A 25,128-nucleotide genomic window follows, 5' to 3' on the forward strand; every position below is an offset into this window, starting at 1 on the left:
TATACATGCCGAAATGTTCTCCTAGACCGACTAAAAAGAAGATACCAAAAGTTGCTAGCCGGTGTGATGACTCCGATGACGGCCCGATCACGCAAAAAGAGACGAGTCCAAGAAACCTAAAATAGGTGACAAGGAAACACCGAGTGAGTATATAACTCAGTAAGTCATAAGCAATGCACTACCATCCATTAATAACATTATCACAAGAGGAAACAAAATGGAACGAGGCTAGTTACTCCATCCATACCGAACCATACCATAGTTCCTTAAACCTATCGGTTCAATCTCATACCAAGTCATGCATTCACATTCCATATACTAATCAATAGGATATTTGAGGCATTTTCATACATTATTTTATTTTCGTTACAATCATACAACTAAACGACCTTTCACCTATTCCACGATAAATCTTATGTACGTGACTTCAATTATAATTGTCACATAGGTTCAAACTTACCAAGCTCAACTTCAAATATAAACATAGCGCCTATTAGTCACGAACTCAAGGTACTTACCCGATCCGCTGTCCGTGATCAACTCAATAATGTCGCACACTTAGTGTCCATAGCGATTCAAAAATATATATTAAGTCCGCACACTCAGTGCTATATAATCAACTCGCACACTTAGTGCTATATAATCAAACTCGCACACTTAGTGCTGTACAATTTAAACCCGCACACTTAGTGCCAATCTCATGATCATAAATGTTTATACCCGCACACTTAGTGCCGAGATCAACAACTCAATACATCTCACCTCTTTTCTTTTCATTCAACACTTTCATCACCACATACATACATGTATATAAATTTATCATTCCATTCGGCATAATTACATAGACATTATGTCTATTTAGATCAATACAAAATATATGCTTGGTGACTTACCTTATGTTGGGTAAAATAATTCCAAGTCGGCTACTCGATGACCTTCGATTTCCCCTTGTTGGACGCCTCTCCTTTAGGTTCTTGAGCTTAAATAAATAAATTAACTAGTTTAATTACCTTGCTAGTTATTTATATCCCATAACATTAATAGTTTCATATCAAAAGAATCATACGGCAACATTTTATTTTTATTCACCTTATGCTTTTTACTAACTTTAAGCCATTCGGCTATTGATCACCTAAGATCCAATTACTATAATTAACCCAATAAATATTTCAATAAAACACACATAAATATTATATACACGGCAACCACCCTTATTAATTACTCATATATATTTTAATAATTTTCGTTTCATCTTACAACCATTCTTGTTCAAAACATTAGAACCTTAACTAATACTTATAAATTGTCTCAAGGCCGAATGCATTCTTACTTCCAAAGTAACATAGTCGATGATATATTTTATTTCAAGGTACATATTCATAAATCAAATTCAACCATATAAACCAATATCACCCACTTGATCAATTATAGAGAATTAAAGTTAATATCACAATGTGTACTCTATATGGCCCATTATACATAATCAAATTTAACATCATCTATATATTTACTCATATGGCCGAATATACATACCCCCATATAATATCATTTTCATTCCATTTAACACTTAATTTCCACCACATAAACACTTGGCCGAATAATCCTAAACTAGCAAAACTCCACATTTGTTCATACCATCTTTTAAATTCACATATATCTATTTAGGTAGCTCATATTTTCCCCTTTCTAATATTTCAATCCAAAATATCAAAACACCATCCTTTTAGCATTTATCCAATAATACCGTATGCACAATTTGTCACCAAAACTAAAGAAAAATCAACATATGGGTTACAATAAGAGCTTGACTACTACTAGATTCTCATAAAAATCAATAGAAATAACATGAACTCCTACCTTATTTAACCTCCAAGATAGCCGAATGCCCTAGACAAATTCCTTCCTCTTTCCCCTTTTGTTTCAGCTTTGCAAGAAGGTAAGGAAGATGAACACACTCTTACCTTTATTTCACTAATATTATTTTTTTCTCACATAATGCCATTTCTTATTTTAATAACTAATTAAACATATATATTTGCCCACCAACACCCATCTTGGCCGGCCACTATAAAGAAAATTGGGCAATTTGACATGCAAGTCCACCCTTGTGTTGACATGCACTAATAAACCATTTAAAATTAGTCTATCATATTTCACCATGTCTCATATTGATCCCTATTTAATAATTTCTCATGCAATTGGCAAAATTAGGGAATGAAACGTCGACATATGCATGTACACACATAATAAGCATAGAATATAACAATTAATCATTTTTACGACTCGGTTTTGTGGTCCCGAAACCACTTTTCGACTAGGGTCACATTAAGGCTGTCACAGATGATTCATGCTATGCAATGTTAAACTTGGTATTCCATTTTCTACACTCTTATCACTATTTATACATTGCTAACTTCGTCTTCCACTTTCTATACTCTTATCATTATTTATCCTTTCATGAATGTCAGAATTCGGATACATACAAGACTATTCGAACTATTAGCATCAAAATATTGGTCCATACTTGATGCGGTCGTTGAAAGCACCAAAAATATCCTATCCCTAATAAATAATGAAAAAGAATAGTAAAAGGGATATAAGGTCGAATTCTCAGGGATTGGATTTGCACAATATCTTGTTCCGTGAAATCCCGACAGAATCTTGCCCAAGAAAACCTGTGTGCCTAAAAAAATAAAAATAACAGAATTAAAGGTTTGGATCTGGAAATGAAAAATAAAATAAAAACAGAATTAAGAATATTGAATCAAAAAATCGATAAATTAAAAATAGAGTTGAGAGAAAGGAAATTCTTATGGGAGATTCCAGCCTCCAATTGTCTCGTTCTGCCTTGGGTTCAATCCTCGACTTTTAGATGATCCTTCCCAAACCGAATAAGCCAGTTATAGTGGAAGAGGACGCCTACGACCACCAGCTCCAAGGATTTAGACTTAAGATTTAGTGGAACTTGACTCTAGCCAACAATCATTTCTGTGGGATCGTCTTATGCTAGATCAACACTTCTCAATGGCGAATCTCACGCCATTTTGTTTCTTAGGCTCGCCAACCTCTGACGCAGTAAGCTAACGAACTAACTGTGCAACCTTCTCAAAACATACAAAGCGGCCGCCTTTGCATACGTTGAAAATCTTACTTCTTAAAAGACATGGACGAAAGTGTCAGCCTCGTAGTGCGGAGAAGCGATGAATACTCAACGAGGAGGCTAAGTACGGACTCTAAGCCTCAAGAACCTTTTTTGGGGAATATCGACAACTTTCGGCTAGTTAGGTTTAGTGAGTCATGGTTGTGGTGGAAAAGAAAATAAATATAATAAAAATGGAGATTTTATTGAAAGGAAATATGAGAAGAACAAAATCCTAGACTTTTGGGGAGAGAGTTACAGAAAAATATAGATCTCTTTTGAGCCACTTCACCCATTATTTTTAGTACTAGGGGAGATAGTCTAATCCTACTTATGTTCCCAAAAGATAAATACATTTAATTGAAGATAAATAAAGATAAATAAAATAAAATCCAAAAATTAAATAATCTTTAATAATTATCTTAATATTAATTGTCCTAATATAATTAAAATAGAGTCTGATAGAATAAAATCTCTTCTTTTTGCATTTCAACCCTTGTGTCCTCCATGCTTCCACTTTTGGCACCAACTTTTCATTGTGTCGCACATTGGCCCATTTTATCTCTAAATTCACGCTTTTGGCCCTTAATTTTGCTTTTGCCTCAAATTTAGTCCCTATGAGATAAAAGATCATAAATAAATCAAATTAGCAGGATCATACTCAGAATAAATACATAATTAATACATAAAAATACGTTATTCTGGAGTGTTATCAAATTCCCCCTACTTAGCCCATGCTTGCCCTCAAGTATAGTTCCTATCTATTGTGAAAGTTAGATTCTACCATAAAAGAAATATCACTCCAAAGTTTTATAAAAATCAGTCAAAAATGCATATGAAAAATAAAGAGAACCCTAAGCTTGCTTTAAGTAAAATAGAAAAAGTTTTCTAATTAATATATACAAAAATTAGAATCGACTTGAATTATTTAATGAAAATTAGGTAAATTACTAAACCTACCAAGACACTCTATTTGTTTCCTCCTTTAGTCCCCAAATTATATTTTTTTCTTTTTTATTTATTTTGGTTTTTATTTATTTATTATTTATATTTTTATGCTTTAGGAATATACTGAACCTTTTGACGCAAAGAGAGATGACAGCCAAGCACCCCACCCCGGTTACTCAACCCAACAGACTCCTAATTTATTATATTTTTTTCTTAAGAACTCATCGAACCTTTTGACATGAAGAGAGATGACAGCTAAGCACCCCACCCCGGTTACTAAGCCCAACATGTTCTTAAAAATTAATTTCGATTAGCGGAGTTTTACCTAACACGTCACACAACCTTTTGACAAGAAATAGGATAACAACCCAAGCACCCTAACTCGGTTACTGAGTCAGTCACGTTTTTAAGCTGTACTCATAACCACGAAAACATTAAACGACATTTTAATAATAACTTTTTTTATAAGGACTTTAGAAAAAAAAATCAAGTGTCAAAAATAAATTTCAGTAATTACCTTAACAGTCATGAACATATTTTAGCATGCAAACATATTAAGTGTCAACTTTGTATTAAACTTGATCAATTTTATGAAAAGCAAGATAAAGTTAACTCTATGAATCACAATTTTTTTTAGCCTAATAAGAATAAAATAGTGGAGATGACATCAATTATGAAAAATCCGTAATTTTCTCAAAAAACAAGAATCATGCTTGTAGGTCAAACAGTAGGAAATTTTTGGTAAAAATCTTGAACATGAAAAGAGGCAGATAAATATGCACAAAATGGAGCCTCAAGAAGAACACCAGCCAAAAATAATCACAGCAATAGCAACAACAACCAAAATCACAGCAAAAAATGACAGTAATAACGAAGAGTACCTCCCCCTACTAAAAGCACATTGTCCTCAATGTGGACGAAAAGAAATAAATAGCTAGAAAAGTTTAGAAAAACTCCCCCTGTTGTTACTGTCGATCGCATATGATGGCAATGAGCTCGGTCAGTTGCTAGCCAAAGGTTTCAAGACGGGCCTCAATGTGCTCTAAGCGTTGCTCAACGGCTTTCTTCGCATTTTCGCTCTATTTTATCTAATCAAAAGAAGAGAAATTTATTAATATCCAAATAAGTAATAAATAATAAAATAAAATAAAGTAATAAATAAAGTAAAGAAAAAAATAATAAATAATAAATAAAAAAATAAAAATAAAAATTGGGTTGCCTCCCAACAAGCGCTTGTTTAACATCGTTAGCTCGACGCCGTTATTGGTTCTATGGTGGTTCCAAATGGATTTTCTCAACCGTGTGGGATTGAAAATTCTCATAGAACGGTTTCAACTGCTGGCCATTGACTACGAACCACTTTCTAGATTCTTCACTCTCTATTTCAATCGCTCCATGTGTGAGCACTTTAGCAACAATAAAAGGTCATTGCCATCATGATCGAAGCTTACCTGGGAATAACTTTCACACGGAGTTATAAAGTAAAACTTTTTGTCCTACCAAAAAATGCTTTTGAGCTATTCTCTTATTGTGAAACAACTTTGTCTTGTCTTTATAAAGGTCAGCATTCTCGTAGGCATCATTGTGAATTTCTTCTAACTCTTGGATGTCTAATTTCCTTACCTTTCCTGCGGGTTCTAACTCCAACTCTGGTGCCTGTATAACAGAAAGTAACAATTTAGTATTTGGAGATAATAACTCATTAACAAATTCAAATTTATCAAGTTCATAATTATCTCCATAAATTGAGTCAAAATTCTCTTCCACTAAAGAGTCAATTATGTCGATACGATTTACGCTTAATATTTCACTTGGATGGCTAATGGCGTTGTAGACATTAAACTTTACGATCTCCCTATCAAACTCCATTGTGAGAGTTCCACTTCAAACGTCGATTTTAGTACTAACTAACTAAGGAACGGTCGACCCAGCAGGAGATCTGAAGATCCAGGGTGCTATCCTCATCCATTTTGATCACATAAAAATCTGCAGGGAAAATAAGCTCATTAACTTTTACTAGAACATCCTCAATGACTCCTTTTGGATGCACAACAGACCTGTCCACTAATTGAATGATAACACCTATTTTTGTTAAAAAAACCCGCTTTAAGTGATTCATAAATAGAATATGGTATTACATTTATAGAAGCCCCTAGATCACACATAGGCTTTTTAATTCCTAGATGGCCTATTTTGCATGGTATTGCAAACATGCCCCTATCCTTGCATTTTGCCGGCATTTTCCCCTGTAACACTACGGATACATTCTCACCGACATTCACCCTTTCATTACCTGTTAATTTTCGCTTGTTAGTGCAAAGCTCTTTAAGAAATTTAGCATACCGCAGTATTTGCTTGATGGCGTCCAACAACGGAATGTTGATCTCGACATTCCTAAATGTTTCAAGGATTTCCTTGTCCTCTTTACCTCTTCCACACTAGTTGAATCGTTCTAGAAATGGAGGTTGAATTTTAGGCAATGCAGGCTTCATCGGACCTGTTCATCTTTCTCGGGTTTTTCTTGGGCGATTTCTTGGCCAAGATTCCTGTCAGGAATTTGTTCCAGTACCTTTCCGCTTCGCAACGTTACTGCATTTACATTTTGTCTAGGGTTTGGTTCTGTTTGTGACGGCAGCTTCCCTTGAGAGGTCAATTTCCCGATCTATGTGGTCAACTCTCTGATGGACGCTTCGGTTTTCTGTTGGAAATCCTTCATCTCTTTTTGGAAATTAAGAGTTTGCTGTCGAAAATCAAGAACATTAGTTGCTAACTTATTGACCATGGTTTCTAGAAAATTACCTGAACCTTATGGCTATTGCGGAAACCGATTTTGGTATGGCTGGTTATTTCGTGGATTGGCCCCATAACTTAAGTTAGGATGGTCCCTCCACCCTGAGTTGTAGGTATTAGCGTAAGGGTCGTATTGCCTTTGTGGCAGCCCAGGGAAATTTCCCACAGCATCCAGATGGGCCATGGTATCATCATACAAAATGGGACATGCATCAGTTGCATGATCAGGTGCAGCACATATTCCGCATAACAGGGTTGTCTTCACTTTTTCTGCAATAAGAGAGTTCATCATATTAGTAAGTCTATCAACTTTATCCTCTAAGGTTGAATTACTTAGCTCGTGAACCCTTCTAAGGGGTTTAGTATTGGCTCGGAACTGCTGAGAATTTGCAGCCATCATGGAGATCAAGTCTCTCGCTTATTGGGGAGTCATGTTGACCAATGCTCCTCCACTAGCGGCGTCTACCATATTCATCTCCATGGGCTTCAAACCTTCGTAAAAGTATTGGAGGAGAGATTGCTCCGTCATACCATGTTGTGGGCAGCTTGCACACAACTTTTTAAACCGCTCCTAATAATCATAAAGGAACACAGCTTCTTTTTTCCTTATTCCAACGATCTCTCTTCTTAGCTCAGCTGCTCGAGACGTTGGAAAAAACTTGTTCAAAAACAAACGAGATAAATCAACCCAAGTTGTAATAGATCCAGAGAGTAAATAAAATAACCATTCCTTAGCAGAATCTGCTAGGGAGAAAGGGAAAGCAGACAATTTAATTTGATCCTCAGTTACCCCCTAAGGTTTCATGCTAAGACAAACAATATGAAGCTCTTTCAAACAAACCATATGAAGCTCTTTCAGATGCTTGTGGCGATTTTCATTTTGCAACCCATGAAAAGTTGGCAGTAACTGGATTAAACCTGACTTCAACTCAAAATCGGTATACACAATAGGATACGCGATGCACAATGGCAGTTGTTCTATCAAAGCTTTGGCCAGTTGCCGAATCATTTGAGCCACTAGTTGGTGTGCTAGATTCGGGTTGTCGTTAACCTTAGCGTTAAGCACTTCTTCTGGTGAGTCGAATTCTGCTTTTTCGCTTTCAAGTGTTCGAGTAGGGTTTTTGTTAACCCTGGACTCAGCTTTGTCGTCGACTTCGATTTCTGGCGGTGGGTTACTTTGAGTTCCAACCACCGCTGACTGATTTTTTCGTAACACTTTCTCCTTGAGATTGACTCTAGTAGTCTTCTCAATTTCTGAATCGAACGCAAGAGTACCTAGAGCAGATCTGATCATAAGAAACAAAAAAACAAGATTAATACGTTCCCAGTCCCCGGCAACGGCGCCAAAATATCCTATCCCTAATAAATAATGAAAAAGAATAGTAACAGGGAAGCAAGGTCAAATCCTCAGGGACTGGATTTGCACAATATCTTGTTCCGTGAAATCCCGGCAGAATCTTGCCCAAGAAAACCTGTGTGCCAAAAAAAATAAAAATAATAGAATTAAAGGTTTGGATCTGGAAATGAAAAATAAAATAAAAACAGAATTAAGAATATTGAATCAAAAATTTGAGAAATTAAAAATAGAGTTGAGAGAAAGAAAATTCTTATGGGAGATTCAAGCCTCCAGTTGTCTTGTTCCGCATTGAGTTCAATCCTCGACTTTTAGATGATCCTTCCCAAACCGACTAAGCCAGTTATAGTGGAAGAGGATGCCTATGACCACCAGCTCCAAGGATTTAGACTTATGATTTAGTGGAACCTAAATCTAGCCAATAATCATTTCCGTGGGATCGTCTTATACTAAATCAACGCTTCTCAATGGTGAATCCCACGCCATTTTGTCTCTTAGGCTCGCCAACCTCTGACGCAGTAAGATAACGAACCAACTGTGCAACCTTCCCAAAACATACAAAGCGACCGCCTTTGCATACGTTGAAAATCTTACTTCTTAAAGGACATGAAAGGAAGCGTCAGCCCCGTTGTGCGGAGAAATGATAAATACTCAGCGAGGAGGCTAAGTACGGACTCTAAGCCTCAAGAACCCTTTTTGGGGAATATCGACAACTTTCGGCTAGATAGGTTTAGTGACTCATGGTTGTGGTGGAAAAGAAAATAAATATAATAAAAATGGAGATTTTATTGAAAGGAAATATGAGAAGAACAAAAGCCTAGAGGTTTGGGGAGAGAGTGTTTATAGAAAAATATGAATCTCTTTTGAGTCACTTCACCCCCTATTTATAGTGCTAGGGGAGATAGTCTAATCCTACTTAAATTCCCAAAAGATAAATACATTTAATTGAAGATAAATAAAGATAAATAAAATAAAATCCTAAAATTAAATAATCTTTAATAATTATCTTAATATTAATTATCCTAATATAATTAAAATAGAGTCTGATAGAATAAAATCTCTTCTTTTTGCATTTCAACCCTTGTGTCCTCCATGCTTGCACTTTTGGCACCAACTTTTCCTTGTGTCGCACATTAGCCCATTTTATCTCTAAATTCACGCTTTTGGCCCTTAATTTTGCTTTTGCCTCAAATTTAGTCCCTGTGAGATAAAAGATCATAAATAGATCAAATTAGCAGGATCATACTCAGAATAAATACATAATTAATACATAAAAATACGTTATTCTAGAGTGTTATCAATACTCCGTCTATGATTATCTTTTTAATTTATCTTTGATGATGTTAGTGGAATGCACTTAATTTAAGTTTATTAACCCACCCCAATTCAAAGTAAAAGCTACTCTTACAGCCTCTATTACGATTCTATGGGACCCTAAAAGTAGTTTAAAAATAGGCAGGGACTGATTTGAAGCAATTCTGGAAGTTTAGGAATTATTTACAAAAATTTTGATTTCAAGGGTCAAATACCCGTGTGGCCAGGCCATGTGACTCACACGCCCATGTCTTTGGCCATGTAACTCTCTAACTTGGGTCACACGACCATGTGTGTTTCTCGTGCGTGACACACGCCTATGTGGTCAGGCCTTGTGCACCCAAAAGTACCATAAAACTCAAGTTTATCATTTCCTACTTACTTGGGCACTAAGCAACTCAATTACCAATTGTTTAAACTATTCAAAACACAATTAAACATGCCCAAAATACACCAAATTTATCACCTAACATTCCTAACCATTGTACCCTCATTGGTACCACACTTTATATGTTCAAATACATCAACAACACACCAAACATTCAAGACTTTCACTCATATCACGTTTACCATAGTTGAACTAATTTTCAACTTCTAAAGTTACCAAATATGAAGCTAAGCACATACCAAGCATTATGCTACACTACCAAACTTTAAAACTATCACACACCAAAATATAAACTAGGCTAACATACCAACATAGCCTCGACCATAACCATATACACATTTAATCATCATTTCACTAGCAACTAAGTTAACCAAACCTTATAAACAATATCAACCAAAGACTTCCTAGGTACACGCCATTACAAAATGAAATATCACCACACATGAACTCAGGATTTGTGATTAGATGTTGAGTTGGTGATAAATCAAACAGTACCTAACCTGCACACGGAAAACAAAATCGCACGCTGAGTAAAACTCAGTGGTATTTCTATAATCCGAATAACATAAACATGATATAAGTATTTAAAATGCAAAATGAAACAAGTAAGTTATGTTCATGTGTTTCAACTTAATAATATATTTTTTGTTCATTCCTTATTCACATCTACTAAGATTTTCACATGTTCAAATATATAAGTATATATCAATGGCATTTATTTAACATTTGCATACATCATCTCATGCAATAGAATGATTCTTATCTTTGATCAATACTTGAATTCATTCAAATTTCAAATCTCAATTCATCATTTCATATCTCATTTCTCGTCTCATAATCATTTCTCATATTTTCCATTTCAATATTTTCTCATCTCATATTCATTTCTCATCTTTTCCATTTCAATATCTATCACATAAATTATTATTTTACTTTCCCCTATTGATACGACACAAACTTGGATAGATACACGGATCCAACCAACACACCAGTTTGGCACCTAGTGCCTCATCGGAATAATCCAAAGTCATAACTACGCCCAGCACTATATAAATTGACACTCAGTGTCTCATCGGTTAAACCGAAGCAAATTGGCACCCAGTGCCTCATCGATTCGAGGTCGAAGTAATCCCTAAACTCTTTTGATCCTATGGCATGCCATCTATATCCAACTCAGTCTGATACAATTAATAGGGATTCATTTCACTTTTCAATACAATCAGTGTCTCAATTTCATGAATATATATCATCACATATAAGCATATATTCAATTTGATAATAATCACATTTTTCTCGATACACTTATATTTATAATCAATATATTTCATAATATACAAAATCAATCCATTTGATTTCAATTATGAATTTAATTCAATTCCCAAGTACCAAAGTACTCACCTCAAATGCTTACCATATGCAAACAATTATATATGCAATAATCTTCTATTTAATTCGGATTATAAAAACACAAACTGTGATTTTCGAGTTATTCGACATTGATTTTATCCTTCCCCTTTTTACTCGAGGATTCCAGTACGAAGTTAGCTATGAAATAAAACAATTAAATCACATTAATATTACACATTTCAATTTCGGATTAATTTTAAATTTTTACACTATATTTTGCTTATTCTTCAATTTAGTCCCTAAATCGAGACTAATTTTAACCTTCACATTTAACTTCATATTTTTATACTAATCTCACTCTAGACCACATTTAGCTTCCTCTTTTCTAATTCGACCCCTTAATTCTAAATTTTTCACAATTTAGTCCCTATTGTTCAAAATCAACAATTAATTCTACAATTTAGTCATTTTCTATTTCTAACTTAAAAATTTATCTATTTAATCCCTAATGCTTAAACAATTCAACAATGACAACAACTAAAATATTATAAAAAATGGGACTAAATTGACTAACCAATTAAAATTTGAAATTTTGGAGCCCTTGGTGTCGTCGGCCACTTTGTTTCTTTCTTTCGTTTGATTAATTTAGATGCAATTGTTTCATCTTTCTTTCCACTTTCTTTCTATTTCTTTATTATGTTTTCATTTTATTATCTTTATATTATTATCATTATTATTAAAGTTACTTTAATATATAACATATACACATGCAAATTCATTAAACCATAACCGGCCACCTCCCACCATTTTAATAAATGGTAAATTTGCTACTTTAGTCCCTTATATTTCTTTCAATCTATAATTCAACTTTTAACCCTTACGTGATTTAGTCCCTGTACATTAATAACTCCTAACTTAACGAAATTTACTAATCCAAAAATTAATTAGCTATTAAGTTAGCCTTACGGGTCCGGTTTATGAAAACGGAGTCTCGAAATTACATTTTTCGACACCCCTGACTATCGGGTTGTTACATTATATGTTTATGCAATATAGCCCTTGAATTGTTGTTTGTGTTTGAGTCATTTTCTCATACTTATCATTAAAGTTAATTGTCTTTAATTTGGAGATTTTAGTGATTTTTTTTTGGAATAATTTTTGAATTTTTGTGCATTGATTGATTTATACTTTAAGACATGAGAGAGCTAAACATGATAAGTTGTTTTTCAAAAATTAATATTCTAGGCTTTCTCCCTAAATTGAAGAATTGTCTTAAAATTTTAAATTTGCAAGTTTGACATCAAAATCATACTTTTTTGTGAGATTTTAAGCCTATAGAGCATTTATTTTTTTGTGCTCGTTCTATTTTTGGTTGTGATTTGCTATTATATAACTTGCTTCAGTTATACATGTCGAGACCACATTATTGATTTGATATATTGAGATGATAGAGGCACTTAGGATTTAACCCGCCTAACCTTTAAACAACTTACCTATTGTATTGACCTTTAGTAAACCCCGTTGATCCTAACATATTTTTTTCTAACCTGTTAACGTTAACCTGTAACCCACATTAATGTTGTAAATCATTTTTCTTATTGACTCCCTTTTTGTCGAGATTTGATTTGGTTAATTGTCTGACTATGTTTCATTATTTGCATTGCTAAATTTTACTTTGCTCTCAAAGAAATAAAAAATATATATAATTGATTGACCTTGAAATGTTAGTTTCATATTGTAACACCCCTAACCTGTCTCCGTTGCCAGATTAGGGTTACAGAGCATTACAATACAATCATAAACTTTTAACATCATAAAATTTAAATAAATTAAAACATATCATAAACCATTTAATCACATACATTTTGTCCCTAAATTGAGCCCTCATGGCCCTAAAAATAGCTTAGAAGCAATTTGGGACTAATTCGAAACAAAATGGAAAGTTTAGGAAAAAGTTGCAAAAATTGGAAATAGGGGTCACAAGGCCGTGTGGCCAGGCCATTTGGAATCACCCCAAGCCGTGTGGCCAGGCCGTTTGGAATCACCCTAGCCCGTGTCCTCACCGGTGTAACTCACTAAGTAGCTCCACACGCTCGTGTGCCAGGCTATGTGCTAGGTCGTGTAACTCACTGACTTGAACACTAAGAGACTCACAAATGACACAGGCCATGTCACTAGGCTGTGTGTCTCACACGGCCGTGTCACCAGGCTGTATGTCTCACACGGCCGTGTGACAACCCATGCTCAAGCCGTGTGAACCTAAAATTTTACCTAAAATCAAACAATTTCCTAACCAATTTATGCATAAGTACCCAATCCATTTGTGCACACTTTCAAGGTACTAATGCATCATTCAAATACACATAATCATGCCAATTCAAACAACCTAATGCACCCAACCAATATCCCATTCAAAGGCGCCACAATTTCATCCAAACATCATCTACCTAAATATGTCAATATAGCCTTATTTCAAGCATAAGAACCTAGTTTAAACATCTACCAAATCATGTCTCAATTGACCATTGTCAAGCCATTATAAGCATACCAAAAATGAGCTTTCTATACAAACACTTATAAGTGATCAAAAGGGACTTAACTTAACAAGCATTACAAGTCCATCAACTATACATAAACAAAAAGGTACAAACATGTCAAATTACCATTTACACATTCACTAAATATCATTACAAAATGACCTATACATGCCATTATAAACATTGGCCAAAATACTCAAAAACTACCGAATTGACTGCTAGATAGTGTGATAGATCTTCGACGAGCTTCCAACCGATCGAGCTTCCGATAATCTATAAAATAAAGGAAAAAAACTCCGTAAGCAACGAGTGCTTAGTAAGCTCGTCTAAGCTAAAACATAACTTACCATGTTATTTGTAAATTCAAAGATTAAACATAGTTCATCATCAATTCCATAAGCATAGTAAAAGCCTAAACAACATCACCAACTCATATGTTAGTATGCTTATCCATGATATAAATGAAATTAACCATAAGATTTGTAAATTTCCAAATATACTATTATCATTTAGTTCATAAATCCTTTCATAAAGTCATGATTCAATCGATTTGCATACTTACCATTTCATTCCCTTTTCTACCCATTAAATCATCTAGAATTACATCAGATACTCGGGGAAGCTCATACATAGTGTGCCTTTACATCTAATCGTAACAATTTATTTACATAAATGCTCACACGAGCTATGAAATGGGCCTGCTCACACGAGCTATGGGTTGGAATGTAAGCTACACAATGCTGCTCACACGAGCTGTGGAGAATCTGCAACAAATGTAGGACCTCATCCATCGGTAGGACATTCAAGATCAGCACTCGAAACATGAAATCCCTAATGACAAGTCATTTGTATCCTAGGAATTCTTAAGGTTCAATCGGGACTCAATATCTGTCAATTCGTCATAGCATTGATACATATATATAAGTTCATTTATATCAAATCAACATAATGAACATTCAATTTAACTAACATAAAAACGATCATAGTTCATACGAACTTACCTCGATAATCAAGGCATAGAAGTAAAGTCGAGTTAGTCCAAAGCTTTAACTTTTCCTCGATCTAAGTCCGAACGTAGTTTATCTTGAACTAAATAGATAATTTTAATAAACTAAGTACTTACTTTTAGAATTCGATTTAATCCATAGTTCACATTTATTGAAAATTACCAATTTTCCCTTAACATTTTACGTTTTTACAATTTAGTCCTTATGCTCATAACTTAAAATCTAACCATTTTAACATAAATCCACTAAACCACTAAAAACAGGACTGAAATCTCATACCATGCAAGACTGGAAGCTTGACCGTATACCCTAGCTCACTTCAATGGTGATTTTCGGTTGAAACAAATGAAAGGAAGAAGATGATGACTTTGTCTCATCTTTCTTTACTTAATTTTTCTTTTAATTGTTCATTTATCATTTTAACCTTTAAAAACTATCAAAATTTCATTAAAACCATGTCCATAAACATCCACTATCTCATTAATTGGTATTATTACCATTCAAGTCTTTTAGTTTAAGGTTTCATATCCATTTGACCCCTTTAACTAATAGAACTCAAGTTTTTCACTATTTATAATTTAGTCCTTTTTACTTAATTAACTATGCAAACAACAAAATTTATTAATAAAATTTTAATACGACCTTAATATAATCTCATACACCTTAAATAAATAATAAAATAATAATTCACTCATTGAAATTATGGTCCCGAAACCACTATTTTTGAAACCACAGAAAACGGGATGTTACACATATTTTGTTGAAATGCTCATTTTTATTCTTTATTTCTTGTTGATGTAAATTCTTTTAATTCAACAATTAATTTTTTTTCTATTTTGGTAACTCATCAACTCGATATTCGATTGTAACTAACTTTTCTAAGCTTTTTCATACCATTAACCTAAGTGTCGTTACAACCTTGTAAAGACCTCTTGATTAGTGTATCATTTCATTCTATAGTGGTGGACATTTTATTTTCAAGCAAGCCTATGCTAATAACATTTCTTTTTCAACTATTAAGTGCACATTACTTGAACCTTAGACACTTTGAGTGCTTTAAGTGATCCTTAGTGAATATGTCAATTCTTGTTGAGTTTGAATTTCAGGTAATTATTGAGATAAGGAGACGCATATGTTTTTATGCCTTAAATTTTCTAATTGGATTGCTTATGCTCTTTAGTGTCATTTTAGTTTGAATTTCCAATGCATGATTATTTGTAAATTATCCTAAGACATTATCGGTGAAATAATAATTGAGAGAATTTAACTTGAATGTGGGTTGAGGATTTTGCTTAAGGACAAGCAAACGCTTAAGTGTGGGGATATTTGGTAAGTGTTAAAAGTAACATGTTTTGATCTCATTCTTAATGCATTTTTGGATGATTATTCGATGTTAATTGTGAATTTTATGCTCCTAATCCTTTAAATTCATGTTTTTCTACTTAATACAACATTTGGGAGCAAAAGGAGCGAAAATTGGAAAATTGGAGCAACATACAGGAGCCGCACGAGTTGACCCCACACGGTCGTGTGACTCACATAGGCTACCATACGACCATGTGGTAGGTCATGTCGATTTCACAAATTTGCACTCTGAACTACTGAAAATATCAATTTTTAGGTTTTTTAGGCATTCTAAGAAATATATATAACAAAAATAAGAAGAAGAGAGGAGTGAGTCGTCATAGAATACTTAAGAAAATAACTCGAAAAATACCATTGAATCCGATTCTAAAGCAGATTTCCATCAAGATTGAATATTCGCATTTGATTTCTTAGGAGATTTTCATGAGTTTCTTTGTTTCTTTCGGTTATACTGTCACTGGGATATTTTTATTTTCAAGCATGAACTAATTTTCTAAATACATATGAGAGACGAACCCTATGATTGATTGTTTGATTTTTATTTTACGCAATAAATACTTAAATCTAATTCTCAATTATGTGTGCTTAATTCTTGGTTTGATATTTCTAGATTATTGATCCATGTTTGATGTGCTCAAATCAAAGGAGAAATAGACTCTATTTAAGAGTAGATCTTATGTAATTGAATGGAGTTGCATGCAATCCTAGAAATAGGACGACATAAATCTACTAGATTAAAGTTAAATCTAATAGGGGAATCAATAGCATGAGTTAATACGGTAATAGGGATTTTAATTAGAAAGAAATTCCAATTAATCAACCTAAAGTCAGTTGCTTACTCTCGAAAGAGATATTAGCATAATTTAGGGATTTCTACGGATCAAGTTACTAAGTAAAGAAATTGTGTCATTTAGATTGATAGTGACAGATTTCATCTAGGTGAATTCTTTCTTGGGTGTTGTTTTGCTTCTTAGATGTTAATCAGTTATTTCTTGATTTATTCTTTGTCGTGTTCATTAGTTAATTAATTTAGATAATTTTAGTTTTTAATCAATCACTCGATTTATTTGGTTAAATAATAAAAATACAGTAATTACTAGTACTTTTAGTCTTTGTGAGAATGATATCTTTGTTCACCGTAGCTATACTATTAATTGATAGGTGCACTTGCCTTAGTCAAATTTTTTGTTAGTTCACAACGCATCAACAATCTACAATCCTAAGGTTACATGTATAGTTCACTTACATGGAGCTCTATGTATTACTCACAGGTCACAACCCACATGTTTTGCAGCTCGTAGCTCTCTTGTTCGCATTTCATTAGCTTGCACCTTGACAGATTGCCAAATATGCGAGCTGTGGCACATTCACTACTGGAGGGAATGAAGCGCGTAGTCCACAGCTTGCAATGTTAGCTCGCCATATGTGCGAGATGTTGCATAGTTAGTCAGCTCCAACATGCATAAGAAAGACTCAGTCTACAATCAAACTGCAAAAAGTGAAAATCAAAGAACCACTTCAACCAAAAGAGAAAATCAAGGAACTACTACACTTAAAAATAGAAAAGAAAGAAGGGGGCTCACTAGTATAAATAGGGGTAAGATGTTGAGAGTTAAACACACCACAAATGAGAGCAGTTGACTCAGAAGCTGGGAGCAAAAAAGAAAAAGCATTAGCTTTGGGAGCATTAAGGTGAGAATGACACCTAGGAGAGGATGAGGGCCACCGTGAGAGATTAAGCAGAAGTTAGCCATGGAGAACCACCAGATTCGACTATCATCTCTTCTTAAACATTTAATAGCCTCGGAGAACCACCATTGGCTATTCATCTTTCATATTTCCTTTATCTTAATTTTTGTTTTGTTTTTGTGTTGATAAACATGATTCCAAATTACCTTCTTGCTTTCAATTTAATGATCATTGCTTAATGTGGTTTTGCTAGAATGATTATGGATCTTTGATATATTATTTTTGATTATTTGCTATTAATGTTTATGCATATGATTGTTTATTCATTCAAGTATTTTACATGTCCAACTTACAAATGCATGGCCAACATTGGTAAGTAATTGAATTAATTATTTAATCTGAGAAGAGGTAATAATTGATAGACACACAACTTGAACGGTGCATGTTGAGACGATATTGAGAGATACTTGTTACATGCGTAGTCCTTATGAATGATGCCTAAGAAGGTGATCATGATGTTAATTTGGCACATATGTATGTTAAGTAACTAAAAGGTTGATGTAGGACTTTGAGAGAAGCCCACAACTTGAAGAAATTGGATTAATAAATCTTCATATTGCCACGAAGTCATCGTAATGTTTTCTAGCATTGTTTTTAACGATTGCCTATTGTGGAGAAATAATTATACTAGCATTTCATGTCATTTGTTGTTAGTGATAAACTTTTCCACTGTTATTCTCTTTTGTGTTGTTATTTAATTTGCTTACATAATTTTCTTACATACTCAATTTAATTTAGTTTGAGTCCTTAATTAAATCATTACATCCAAATCTCTAGTACTTACCAAATTGTTAATAATTAACTTTGCAATTGTTGACTTGCATATACAGTCCCTATGATAACTCTATACTTACTACTTGTTTATTTGTTTACGAATGTGTACACTTGTACACCATTCGAATATCGCAAATAATTATCCTTAAATTTGGAGCCATTAACCAAATACTTAAGTCATCTACGAGAGGATGCTAAAGTGCAAGTTAGTCTACCAAATTTATATAATCCTAATAGCTAGAAAAAAAACCTAAAATCCTTTAAAGAGAGAAAAAAAAAGAATTTGATTGAAAGTTATAACCTCAGTGAAATTTTCTATAGAAAGGATAATTTAAATCACAAACAACAAAGTAAATCAGCTTCAAACTTCAATCTATAATAGTAATATTAAATTAATCGAATAAGTGTTACCAATTGTTCTTGATAAAATAATTTAAACTCATAACAAATTTAGGATTTAAAAATTGAAAGTTAATTGAACATACAAACAATACAACAAAAAGGAAGAGATGGCGATGATGGCCATTGAACATAGTCTCCTCTTTCTACCTATCTCTTTGTATACTCTCTATAATTAATTAAACAATGATTCAGAGCAATCAAGAGAACCCTTCTTAAAAAAAATGAGAAAACTCATAACAATCAACACCATATGAACTCAACAAACATGAAGCCTACAACATAAGTTTAAAAAAATCTATAACAATCAACAAACATAAAGCCTACAATAGATATTGAAAAAATAAAAAAAATTAAGAAAATCTCTCAATGTAATAAACCATAAAGCAATATGAAGACACGACTAGAAATTGAAAATATTAAAAAACTTACCTAAGTGTGGAATTAAAATTGGGAGGAGAAGGTTAGGAATATGGTTTTCAAACTTACAAAAGAAAAAGAGAAGAAAAAAAGAAGAAGAGATATTTTGGTTTGTCTTAAAATATAATAAAAAGGATTATATTGATAAACAGAACACAAATAGAGGGTAATTTTATTTTAAAGTCCAGATTTCACCTATAATCTCAAATTACCTAAGAAAGAGGCTATAATAGATTACACCATATATTACAGGAGGGTTATAATGTGAGATTACAATATGGTTGGAATGTTAAAATCCAAACATCGTAATCTTATTCCAAAATTTAATATTATGAACCATAAGTTTTATCTAGCGAACCAAACGTTCCAAATAAATTCTAATAATTACAAATAAAAATAAGGGGTAAAATATTTAACAACTTTTTTATGGTTGAAATATGTATACTCAAACTATTTAGAAGTGCCAACTTTTGTTTCCTCAATTAAATTAAGATTTGCATTAATAAAAGGAAAAAGTTACAACTCATGGTGAATAACAATCACCAAATCAAATCACCTAACACAAAATATATTTGCATAGTAAACAACAACAGACCTTTTCCTATTTTCTCAACACCAAAAATAGAAAATGATAAACTCTCCACTTCTATGTTATATGGCTCCATAACATTTCACCATTGTTCTACGTTTTCAATTGAATTTAGGCAATAATGTTAATTTTCAAATAAATTTGGATATTTATTTTTATAAGTTTATTATAGATTTGAATTTTTAATATTTCTTTTATTCTTGTACACTTGATATTGCTAGGCCAGCAACTGTTGTTGACATGGAATAACTAACTCAGCAATCGTTAATGGTCACATCAACAATATTATTAGATTTAACAGTCAACCATTATGTCTAACAATCACAGGGCTTAATTGATTAAAATTTTCAATTCGAGTGTTCAATTGGGTGCAAAAAGTTTAGAGAGACTTAATTGATTTTTTGTGAATGCTTCTATGGCTTTTTATACCATTCAGTGGCGAATCTAAGGGATTGGCAAGGGCCCTAGGCCCTCTAAAATGAAAAATTTTCTATTTACGCCATTTTATAATTTATAAAATTTTAAATTAGTAATGATAAAATTGTACATTGCCCCTCAAAAAATGATAAAAATTTGATTTAATCCTTTAAAAATTATAAAAATCTAGACTATTAAAATAGTGAAACTATATTTTTACTATCGTAAAAATATGCAATTTTTCTGACCTCGCCCTTAATACATTAAGCCTAAATTATAATATAGATTATAATATAGTTAATATAGTATTATATGGTATAATAATGCAAATTATAACAACACATTTATATTGTATTATAATTATATAAAAGTAAAATTAATTATTATATTAAAAATAAAAATACTCATAACTTATAAAATATTAAAGTTATTTGAATATGTCTAAATTCGTCTTATCCCAACTAATCCAAATTTTAAAAACTTTAAACCCGAAAAAATTAAATTTGAACTTATCCAAACCTAAAAAAGTATGAAGCCATTGACACTTTAATTTCAACCATCCGAACCCACCTATTTGTGACCCCTTTAGACAATTTACGCTATATATGCACAAATTGAGCGGTCATATTATAAGGATAAGAATCTTAAATTAGACATTAGTCCTTGCTTTCTGTTTTACGCCAAATAAAATATTTTAACACCCGTCTCAATTGGAAAATGAGAATAAATAATTTATACATTCTATAACACATTCAACCAAAAAAAAAATTTAAATATTTGAATATCTAAATAATTTAAAATTTATTGGTATAATATATTAATGTTTAAATTAATTTTTGTTTTAATGATGTAAGGTCTCCCAACAAAAATTTTATGTTTCGTGACATGCAAGTCAATAATTAATTTACTATAGTTTTCATGTCATCTCAAAACATTTGTTTTTAACAAAAGGACTTTGAATGATGCTTGGATGCTCTCACTTTGTAATGGGACTTTGGGAAGCTTCTAAAATAGCATTTAAGACCTTGAAAAAATTGTAATGAGATATGAAAATTGAAGGTCAATTTTGAATTTAGATTTAATAATTTTTTAATTGAAAACTTTTATTTTTAGCTACATTAATTTTTCGAAAGATTTGTTTTATGAGTTCATTTATCTTAATCTGGAAAATAATGTTAAGTAATTTTAAAATGTATTTAAATCTTTAAAAATGTTGAAATTCATTTTATGAAAATTTATTATATAGGTAAATATTGATTTTTGATAGAGTGACATATTGCTAAAGTGATAGTTTTGCTAATATCACACCATTTATTCATATTGATTGTTGGGATGGACAAGGGGTGTTACACATGGGCATGTACTCCACAAACATGAAAGAAAAGCTTGAAAAGCTGGGAAGTCAAGGCGTCGACTCAAGCAAACTAAAGAATCCTATAAATTGGTTTAATAGAACTAGGGGTGATACCAATTCGGTTCTGTCGAATTTTTTTGGATTTTTGAACCGTATTATAATTCGATTCAGTCCTATTTTCAATTTTTTTCATATTAATTTTTTTTTCTGTTTTGGAATTTTTAGACTTTTTTCACAAGATGAGCTTTGTTTTATGGGTTTTGAATATTATTTGACAAAGTTTCAAAGTGTTTTTCATAAATATTTCTAAAAACAATAATTTTCAAGGTAAATAAAAAATAACCAAAAACTTTTATATTGTATTTTTTAAACTATTTTTTCATTATTTTGAATATGAAATATATTATTTTTGTATCATAAAAAATAAAATTCAATTTAATTTCAAGTAATTACAATTTTTTATAGTTAAAATCAATTTTGCATGTTTTAAACAAAAGCTTTGGATTGATGATATAAAGGGTTATAGTATAAATTTGTGACTATACTATAAGTGGATAGTAAAATCTAGCATTGATTGATGTTAATCATTATATTTCAAGAATATGAATAAATTTACCACTAAACTTTGAATTTTAATATAATTTTTTCCACAAACTTTGATTTTTTTAAATAAAATTTTACAATTAGATATTGATTTTAATAATTTGAAAAAAGAATTTATGGAAAAACTATTGCTTCAAATATTTTATTTCAATGGAAGGAAGATCTAGAAATTTTGAAATAATATTTTAATTACATAAATAAAATATTTTTATTAAATTAAATTTATTTTAATTGAAAATTGAATAGTAAATTTTACTCAAAAATCAAACTTTAAATTTATAATTCAATTAAACAAAAGTGTAATGGAAAAATTCAATATAAAGTAAAGCAGAGTGATAAATTTATCTTTTATAAATAATAAAATTATATAATGAAAAGATCAGTTTAAAAATAGTGAAATTATAATTGCATAATTTTTATCATAAAAAATTTAGATACGGGAAATGGAATTTTTTGCCTTTTCATGGATAAAGACATCGTCATAATTGTTTCTTCCATTGTTAATATATTGATATGAAGTTTGTGAACATTATTATAGCAACTTTTTTGTTTACCAAACTTACTCAACTTTATTACATCAACTGTCGTATGAGTTAATTTCATCAAACCATTTTTATTTTAAGTTTGTTTTTAAATTTTAAAACATTTTAATTATATGATTTTGTATCAATAAGGCTAAATACAATGTCAAATTTTATAATTTAAAACTAAACATAAAATAAAACAGGAAAAAAGAGAGAGTAAATGATAATATCTATAAAAGTTTCGAAAACATTACAACCAAGATTTTTACAAATTCATTCATACAATATTTATTTTTCTTTAAAATTTTTATTTAAATTTGTCACATAAGATTAGACGATTTCTATAATGAAAGGACCTGATTGATATAACATCGATAGTTTAATGATAGAATTAAAGCATTTTGAAGTTTAAAATGAAGGAAATTAAGTGTAATATATTACAAGACAGAAACTTAACTTATAATTTCTATGACTTTTGCATAAAATATGTGTGAGGATTCAGGAGTTAAAGCTATACACTGCACTGAATTCCTATATGGTAATTTAAGAAATTGATTACTTAATTACTGTTATCATATCTTTTAATTTTGGACTTAATTTTGGTAATAATTGTTATGGTAGTAAACAACTCTTTCTGATTCAAAAAGATTAACAAGCTTAGTCTCATCCCTTTAATGCATTTGCTTCTATGAGATATCCCATCATAATTTCCAAGATACACTTTTGAAACCAGAAGCCATCAATAAATAAGAAACATCTTTGAGTTGGATGAGCCACACAAAACATCAGATCCAAGTCATGGAAACCTTATGTGTCAAATTACCATGTTCTTCAGATACTTGCAGCATCTCACCACCCTCAAATGGTGAAACTCAAAACATGATGAATGCCACCAAACTGAAAGAGAAAGCAAGTGTTGATGATGTACATGAGCACCCAAAACCATCAGGGTTTCATCTTCCGCTCGGTGGTGAATCGGTTGAACTCAGACTTTCCAGTATGATATCATCACCAAAGCCTCAGCAGCAATCATCAAAAGGTAGGGCTTTTACGTGTGGTTTTTGCAGCAAACAGTTCTCAACTTCACAAGCACTGGGAGGGCATCAAAATGCGCATAAACAAGAGCGTGCAATCGCCAAACGACGTAAAGAGATGGATGTAGGGGCGTTGCCTCCTCAACAGTATCCTTTCTATTCATATTCAACCCTGTCTCAAGGCTCTTTGTATGGATCTTTTAATAGGTCTCTTGGGATAAAAATGGATGCCATGATTCAAAAGCCTCCAATTTCGGGTTACCCTTGGAACTCCCTCGGCTATCGTTTCGGCCATGGCGGAATCGTGATGGATGGTTTACAGTCTCAGAAGAGTAGCGTTTTGCCTACACCTGCTTCAACTATAGCACCAAAGAAATGGACAAGCAGTATTGATTTTCATGTATCTGCAAGTGAGGGTTATCATCGTAACGATGCTGCTGATGATGATGATTCAGGGCTTGATTTGTCTCTTAAGCTTTAGTCTTTTATTTCTTGTTTCCAGATATTTAATCTTTCATTATGTTATAGAATTTAAGATTTAACTTTCATTTCACTCTGAAAATTTGTGTTTCAGTAAAAAAAAGATTTTTTTTTTCAAATTTGGTTTGTAATTGGAAATAAACTCTCTTCTGTTTCTGTTTAGTTTTTTGGTTTGATTAAATAATTATTAGCTTTTTAATTCACAAGATCATAGCCAACTAATTAATTGTTATAGTTCATAAAGAAATTATATTTGAAAGTAAGGCATGGGATACTTCCTAATCCACTTTTCCAAATAATTGGTACATTTTTTTTAAAATAATACTTCAACTAGTATACCAAAATAAAACTAAACGAGATTATTTGATTTGATAGCTCGGAAAATATGGAAATGTCGAAATCTTTACATTTTCCAAAGTCTTCGTAGAGTATAGGTGACATTGTTAAGAACTCATTCACTTGGGCAAAACAGTTTGCTTCTTTCCACAGAAAATATCTACCTAGATAGTAGGCACCGAGACCTTTTCTTGCTATGACGGAAAACTGGATTAATTTATGCACTGATAGAGCGGTGAAAGCTGTGACTAGAACTGCTA

At 32.1% G+C, this 25,128-nt stretch overlaps 1 protein-coding gene across 1 annotated transcript; it reads left to right on the plus strand.

Moving 5' to 3' along the window:
* Positions 1-23,791: 23,791 nt before the first annotated feature.
* LOC107919306 (zinc finger protein KNUCKLES) lies at positions 23,792-24,673 on the plus strand. Its single transcript, XM_016848786.2, has one exon. It carries the CDS (start codon positions 23,817-23,819, stop codon positions 24,531-24,533), a length of 717 nt encoding a protein of 238 aa, XP_016704275.1. The 5' UTR covers positions 23,792-23,816; the 3' UTR covers positions 24,534-24,673.
* Positions 24,674-25,128: the final 455 nt, after the last annotated feature.

The sequence above is a fragment of the Gossypium hirsutum genome, chromosome D13 (assembly GCF_007990345.1).
Source record: "Gossypium hirsutum isolate 1008001.06 chromosome D13, Gossypium_hirsutum_v2.1, whole genome shotgun sequence".
Lineage (NCBI taxonomy): Eukaryota > Viridiplantae > Streptophyta > Magnoliopsida > Malvales > Malvaceae > Gossypium > Gossypium hirsutum.

Bases quoted from the DNA above. Each gene is read 5' to 3' on its own strand.
- LOC107919306 (XM_016848786.2), top strand. From the start codon at position 23,817: ATGGAAACCTTATGTGTCAAATTACCATGTTCTTCAGATACTTGCAGC.